General features: G+C 38.6%; 2 protein-coding genes across 2 annotated transcripts; one reads left to right on the top strand and one right to left on the bottom strand.

The window, feature by feature from the left end:
* Nucleotides 1–578: 578 nt before the first annotated feature.
* On the bottom strand, nucleotides 579–1,859 carry rps28 (ribosomal protein S28). Its single transcript, XM_077615434.1, has 4 exons — nucleotides 1,775–1,859; nucleotides 1,473–1,520; nucleotides 809–931; nucleotides 579–697 (listed from the first exon to the last, which is right to left on the bottom strand). The coding sequence occupies exons 1-3, from the start codon at nucleotides 1,811–1,813 to the stop codon at nucleotides 809–811; spliced, it is 210 nt and encodes a 69-aa protein (XP_077471560.1). The 5' UTR covers nucleotides 1,814–1,859; the 3' UTR covers nucleotides 579–697.
* Nucleotides 1,860–2,604: 745 nt separating this feature from the next.
* LOC144086391 (potassium voltage-gated channel subfamily V member 2) lies at nucleotides 2,605–6,289 on the top strand. The gene is made up of 4 exons (XM_077616356.1): nucleotides 2,605–3,332; nucleotides 3,870–4,503; nucleotides 5,123–5,248; nucleotides 5,778–6,289. The coding sequence occupies exons 1-4, from the start codon at nucleotides 2,806–2,808 to the stop codon at nucleotides 6,096–6,098; spliced, it is 1,608 nt and encodes a 535-aa protein (XP_077472482.1). The 5' UTR covers nucleotides 2,605–2,805; the 3' UTR covers nucleotides 6,099–6,289.
* The last annotated feature ends 859 nt before the right edge of the window (nucleotides 6,290–7,148 follow it).

Here is a 7,148-nt window from a genome sequence, read left to right as displayed (position 1 = left end):
TACAACTTATATACTGTACCTTGTTTAAATGTTAGAACTGATGGATTTCTTGATAAGAGTAGTATTGACCTCTGCTGGTAAGGAGCAGAACTGTAATATGCATGTACTACACAAATTATGGGGATCCTTCATAATTGGGGTATTTCAGAATTTGACAGTTGATATTAATCCTGCATTAAATGATTCTTACCTGGTTACGTCATCAATATTTCCAAAATATATACCTGCATTTTATTAAAAGTTGGTGGATGAAACAAATAGACACCCAACATTAAGCACTTCTAAAAATGGCTATTGTAAATAAACTCGAGACTTTAGCACCTTGCTCTCCACTAGCATTGTTATGCTGACCATGTATTTATTTTTTCCTAATAGATTTTTCTTGATTTTGTGCATTTCAAAATTTTCTCCGACAACACAGTTTCAATTGTTCTTTATAGGGTGAACATTTAGACATTTGAACGTTTAGAACGAAGTCCAATAAATTCTGCTGGTCATTTTAACACGAAAAGTCTACAGTAACCATAACCAGGAGAAATCAAAAAGTGGAGGGGGGAAAAATGAGAAGTTTGCAAATGTTACTCTTATGGATCACATTTATTTGAAAAACATTTTAACAAGTGAGATGTGAGCCCTGCCATGTGAAACAAAAATCAGCTTCAACAGCATCTGGTCAGCATCGCAACTTGAGTGGGCTCTGCGGGAGGGGGGAAAAAGCCGTTAAGACGTGATCTGACATTTTACATGTATTTGCAAGGTTGTGTTACTGCAGTAGATACACATGCTGCATATATTTAAGCGAGCTCACCTATCGCAGCCTCCTGGCTTCTCTTTCAGACTCGAGAAGCGTCAATACATCTCCTTCCCTGACTGGGCCCTTCACGTTCCTGATGATTGAACGGTTGCTGTCGTCCATGAATTCAACACGGACCTACGAGGAAGACGGCACATTTTGTTCTGTTCTTTGTGGGATGATTTGCTGTTGTCCAACAGACATGGATGGCCCTTCTGTGTCTTTAACCCCAGCACGTTTTGGTGCTTTTTAACCATTTGTTTTCATCCTGGTTACCGTTTTGTCTCCGTGTTATTTTTTTTTTTTTAGATCTCTTGCTTTTGTTATTGTAGAGCTGTTTCCCGTCCGATGTTTTTGAAACACTTGATGAATGAACAGGGGTTTTTAAAATTGATTTCGTAACCATGATCACTAGATATGCTGTGGGGAGTTGATTTTGAAAAAGAGTATTGTACCAGAAATTGGGTTTTAATACAAGTCATTGCGGTCAGAGGAGTCTGTAGTAAATTATCTTTTCAGTGATTTATCATCCAACTCGAAATAATAAGTTAGTAAAATTCTTGTCTAATAAATGGTAACGCTGTGAAGAATACATATGAGCCACTCTTTACAGGTATTTTTAAAAGAATTGTAGAGCCGACTTAATAATACTGTGGCGTTGCCAAAGCATAGTCCATACCTGTGTACATTGTCCCTGGGAGCCAGTTCTTCCAAGCACCCTGGTAACCTGAAAATAAAAACAATCCTCATTAAAAAAATAGATCAAGTAAAAAAACATTGGCTTAGTTTAATTTCTTAAATTAGCTAGGACCGTAAGGCCCTATGGAAAGGAAACGCGAGCCGAGCGGTGCCGCAAAATAATACGGCCTATAAGAGACATTTAGCTCACATATTTCGATTTTTCATTAAACATAATATTCTATTTTAAATATATACTGGCACGAAAATGACGATTTACGAATAGTTAGAGGTTTTTCTTACTCTTGCGAGCTTGATCGGCTGCACGCGGCTGGCGTCCATGTTGGAGGTTCGACCGGAAAGAAAGTTGAGAAAAAGCGGAAGTACAATCATGACGCGTCGACTTTTTTTTGGTATTATTTTTTTTTCCAATTATTATAAAATTGCTATGCCTGTGGCTTAAAATTGTATACATTTGTTAGAGATTGTGTAGAATAAAAAAATATAAAAATAATATTCAACTAAATTTGTTAATTATGTATGACAATTATTTCCCACATTAACCATTCATTCATTTTTCGCACGAGGGAAGCGACGGGGGTGCTGGAGCAAACTATGTGCAGCAGGCAGGGGAGACCCTGAAGTGGTTGCAAGGTGAAAATCAGTGTTATCCAAATGTAATATGTTTGACAATTGTTATTGAAAATGAAGATGGCTACAAAAAACTATATATATATATATATATATATATATATATATATATATATATATATATATATATATATAATTTGTATAATGGCTCTGTAATGCTTACTGCATTAATAGTTGTCAATAACTTTGACTTTAACATCTTTTGGCTGACTATTTTATTTAAGCTCAATTAAAATTGAAATCAATTTCCCCCAAAACGCGATTAGAAAAAGTTAAATTTGTTTAAAATGTGTTTTTACACAGGTATCTTTGCATAATTTATTTCTTTAACAGAGAAATTAGCTATTTAAAAAAAAAGGTGCAAAATGCAACCCCATTATGCCCACACTCTCGTTGCCGTCAGAGATGCAAGCCTTAAATCACAAGACTAATCCCTGTGAACAGTATTTTTAACTTGCGCTAGGACAGAAAGAGCAGCAATAGGATTAGAGAATCAGTGAAGCGGCCGAATCCCGAACTCATGCAGGTGATCTTCTCGCATACTGAGAGGAGAGCACTACAGCTTTTTCAACTCTTGCCCGAAGGACGACGTCCATTCTAAATGGGAATTCCGTGGAATATCGCTGTCATTCATCTATAGAGTTTTTCTTATTTATCTGTTTCTAATTGGTGGCGCCACCACGATGGAGAATATAAAACCCAAGTTGAAAGTGCTGAAAAAGCGACGCTCGAGTCTTTTCGCCACGATAAATCGCGACAAGAGCTTCACGCAGAGCATCGAGGAGCAAGAAAGCGAATTCCCTTTTTCTCAGGACAGTTCCGTCAAATTATGGACGTCCATGGACAACCTGGACACTCCAGATGAGAAGAAATCCCCCATCCAAAAGACATCAAAAGTGAGGAAACCAAACATCGTCAACCTCAACGTGGGCGGGAAGGTGTTTCACATCCCCAAACATCTGGTGCTCCGGCACCCCAAAACCAGGATTGGAATCCTGGCCCTGTGTGAAAATCCAGCCAAGCGTCTGACTCTCTGCGACGATTACAACGTTTTGAACAACGAATTTTTTTTTGACAGGGACCCCATGTTTTTTCACTACATCTTCCACTATTATTGCAGCAATGTATTGTGGGTGATGGACAGTCTCTGCCCAATCAACTTTGAAGAAGAGATGTCTTTTTGGGGGCTGAAACTGAAAGACACTCCGAGGTACGGTATTCACGGTACCGTTTAATTGGAATCATTGCATTGAAAAAGTGAATAACATGATTTGAAATGGAATTCATCGGTTTGCAATTTTTTTCCCATTCAGATTCTTACCGTTTCAAATTCAGATGCTTAAATACATTTTTTTTTAGTTTCACAGGGACACAAATGGTTACCTTACGAAAAGTAGTAATTTTAGAGCTTGCGGAGCTGGTTTATTGAAATAACAAATTCAGTTACTGACTGGCGACCGCTCTTCAGTTTTTACATCTAACCGATTAAGCTCAGCCATTCGGACTCAGTTTGCAGCGTACGATTTTCTGCCAATATTTCCCGACTTTTATGTTATTATTGCGCATATTTTGACTCAAAACTATTTTATTATATGGAATGGCAATACACCTCCACACAGGATAAATGAACCATCCATCCTAACGGGCATTTACGCTAAGCTACTTGTACTTATAATGAAGAATGATCTTATTTTATCTTTCGGCTGGTACCGTTGAATAAAATGGAGTTTCTCGTCACTCTTTTCAGATGCTGCCGAATTCTTTTCGAGGAGAAGGTTGACGACATAAGAGATCAACTGAAGGTCAACCAGGAGCTGATCGATGAGATTAAACCTCACCAGGATGACGAAGGCTACAAGATAATGTTCCTGGGCACCATTCGCAAGATTCTGTGGGATTTGATGGAAAACCCTTACTCTTCGATGCCCGCCAAAGCCTTCGCCGTGTTCTCCAGTCTTTTTGTGCTCATCTCCATCGTTTCCATGACGATGAATACGGTGAAAGAACTCAGGCAATACAAACTGGCCGGTAAAACCTACATGGAGTGGGTGGAGATCGCCTCCATCCTTTTCTTCACCTTGGAGTACTTCCTACGCTTGCTCACCACGTCTGACATCAAGCATTTTCTCAAGAGCGCCCTCAACTTTGTCGACGTGGTGGCGGTCATGCCCTACTTCATCCAGATCATGTTTGAGGTCTTCGTGATCGATTCGGAGGACCTCAGCGCGCAGGAAGATTTGAAGACCATGGCCAGGGTTAGCAAAGTCAGCAAGGTGCTCAAAGTGGTCAAACTGATGCGCATCTTCAGGATCCTCAAGTTGGCCCGCCATTCTACCGGCATGAGGGCCTTCGGCTTCACTATTCGGCAATGTTCCGAACAGGTGCCTGACAAGTACTTTTTTTCTAAGCTACCGTTGATTTTGGGGCATATTCGAGTCCATTTCTGTGGCTTTCGGGGCATTTCTAGGCGTTGTCACTTGTCGGCCATTTTGGGGCAATTTCACCTCATTTCTTGTTATTTCTGGGCCACTTTCTGTTGTTTTAGCGTCTTTTCAGGGTTACTTTATGTTTACTTCTTCTCAATTCCTTTTCAATATAGGGCAGTCCCAGGTGTCGTCACTAGTCAGCCATTTTGTGCCTGGGCCGTTTGATGAATAGAAATATTGCTTAACTGTCACCTGATTTTCAATTGGCTTAATTTTTTTGCAGATGTCAAAGATGCAGTAAATGAACAGCATGCTTATCTATTGTTTTTACAAAAATGAGGACATTATTTCTTTGGTGGGTCTGAGTTGAAAGTAAGTAGAAATCAAGAGGGAATTTGCTTTTGCGTGTTAATCAGTGACAAGGGGGGATTCAATGAACAATATCAACATATTAAGTTAAATCTGCCGTTAAAATTAATGGGTTTATTTTTTGTAAAATGTTCACTGTTTCGACCAAATTATTTTTAGGAGGGAATGTCAGACATGAATTTTTACTTGTGTGCTTACCTTTCAGGTGTGTTGTCTGTTTCTCTTCATCGCCATGGGAATCTTCACCTTCTCTGCTCTGATGCATTCTGTGGAGGTGGACCAGCCCGGAACGCCGTTCAGCAGCATTCCAGATGCCTGGTGGTGGGCAGCGGTAAGATTTACCATGGCAAAATGGGAACCAAATTGTTTTTATATACGTGTTTGTGTATGTGTATCTAAGAGTAATCCATGGTAATACAGTCCAGTCTGACTCAATGATTACATTTGAGGGAATTTGCACTTCACTCCTAAAGATTTCCACAATAAATAATGAGAATTTTTTAAAGAAAACATGAAAATGAGTAATACTATTATTCATATTTTAGTTTCTGTACTACCTAAAGACCATGCAAAAGTGACAAAGATACCTTAGAAATTGGATGCACCAAAAAGATCATTCGCTGATGAAATCAAATTAATCAAACACGAATTAACAAATGTTCATTTGTGGCTAGCCCTCCCATTTTGAATGGTTTGGACATCTACTAGTGTTGAACTTTCAAATTCACCAAACAAAGGATGAAAAGAGCCTGATGAGTGGACATCTATCATGGTCAACGGCACTGAAATGGTGCAAAAGAGTCACTTGCATTAGCCGACCAGTGGGCAAATTTGAAGAACCTTGTCTCCATTTGGCCCAGGTGAGCATCTCCACAGTGGGCTACGGAGACGTGGTCCCGATTTCCTACCTGGGCCGCTGCGTGGCCTTCGGCTGCATCTCCTTCGGCATCATCCTCAACGGCATGCCCATCTCCATTCTCTTCAACAAGTTTTCGGACTACTACGCCAAACTGAAGGAGCAAGAGTACACCTTCTCCAACTCTGCGGAGCGCACCTTCCAGCTGACCAAACGTCTCCAGAATAAGTGCAACACTTGCATGCAGCCTCAAGCGGAGGACTCCGACGACGAGGTCCACTACCGGCCCGGTGGGAGGCACGCAGCTTTCCAGGGGGAAGAGTGACGCAGAGTAACACCCAATAGCCTTAAGACGCAAGGGGCTCAAAAGCCAAAGACCTGCAACGTTATCTAATGGAAGGGCCGACGTGTGTGAACGTGAATAGTGATAACGGGATGCAGAACTTGTTGTCACTGAGGTATTATTTTAAAAAGTCATATAAAAGCGCAAACGTCTTTGACTTTTTTTTGTCAGAATTTTTATATATATATATATATAAAACATATATATATATATATATATATTTATATATATACACATACATACATATACACATACATAAACACACACACAACAAACACTGCAAGAACTAGGCATATTAATGTATAGTAATCCTTATTAAACCAAAATGAAGTCATTTTTTGTTAATGGGAAAAAAATATATAAGTAAACTCACTAAATGACATTATTTAGTTTTAAAAATCAGTATAACACTGTAAAACTATAACCATTTATTAAACTTTCTGTTGGACCCTTTTTTTAACTGTTTTTTTTTTTTAAATAATTTCTTGGATCAGTTTAAATGATTTTTGTTTTATTTATGCTTTAGTTTTCATGCAACTAAAAGTTTTTATATTCTTCAATTATACTTTTATGTTATTTTACAGATTATTATTATTACAGATTCTATTCCCACCCAACAATTTACTCTTTTTATTGTTGTTTCGCAGTCTAATTAAAGCAAAAAAAATCTCTTTGCTTCAGTAATTATTTAATAAAAAGAACTAAAACCAATTAAAAACTACAAACAATTAAACTAAAAGCAAGCTTTTTCAAAAGAAAAAACAAACAAAAACAAACCTGCTGTAAAACAAATGCCAAACTTTTATAACCCAGATTGCCGCAAAAAAATAAAACTTTAGCCCCACTCAAAAATTTCCACCTCCTGCGAACACTGTCTATACACAGTAAATAGATAATAATAATGTCATATTTAAAGTGCACATGTAGTGCGTGAAGTCAAGGACCAGCAGTGTCAAGTCCAACAGTGTAATTTTTTTCTGTCAAGGATTACTGGGATTTGCACTTACGCCTCCCCCGTGGCCAGACAAGGGC

Source organism: Stigmatopora argus, chromosome 12 (assembly GCF_051989625.1).
Source record: "Stigmatopora argus isolate UIUO_Sarg chromosome 12, RoL_Sarg_1.0, whole genome shotgun sequence".
Lineage (NCBI taxonomy): Eukaryota > Metazoa > Chordata > Actinopteri > Syngnathiformes > Syngnathidae > Stigmatopora > Stigmatopora argus.
Note: the sequence above shows the minus strand (reverse complement) of the source record. Positions and strands in the feature narration are given on the sequence as shown.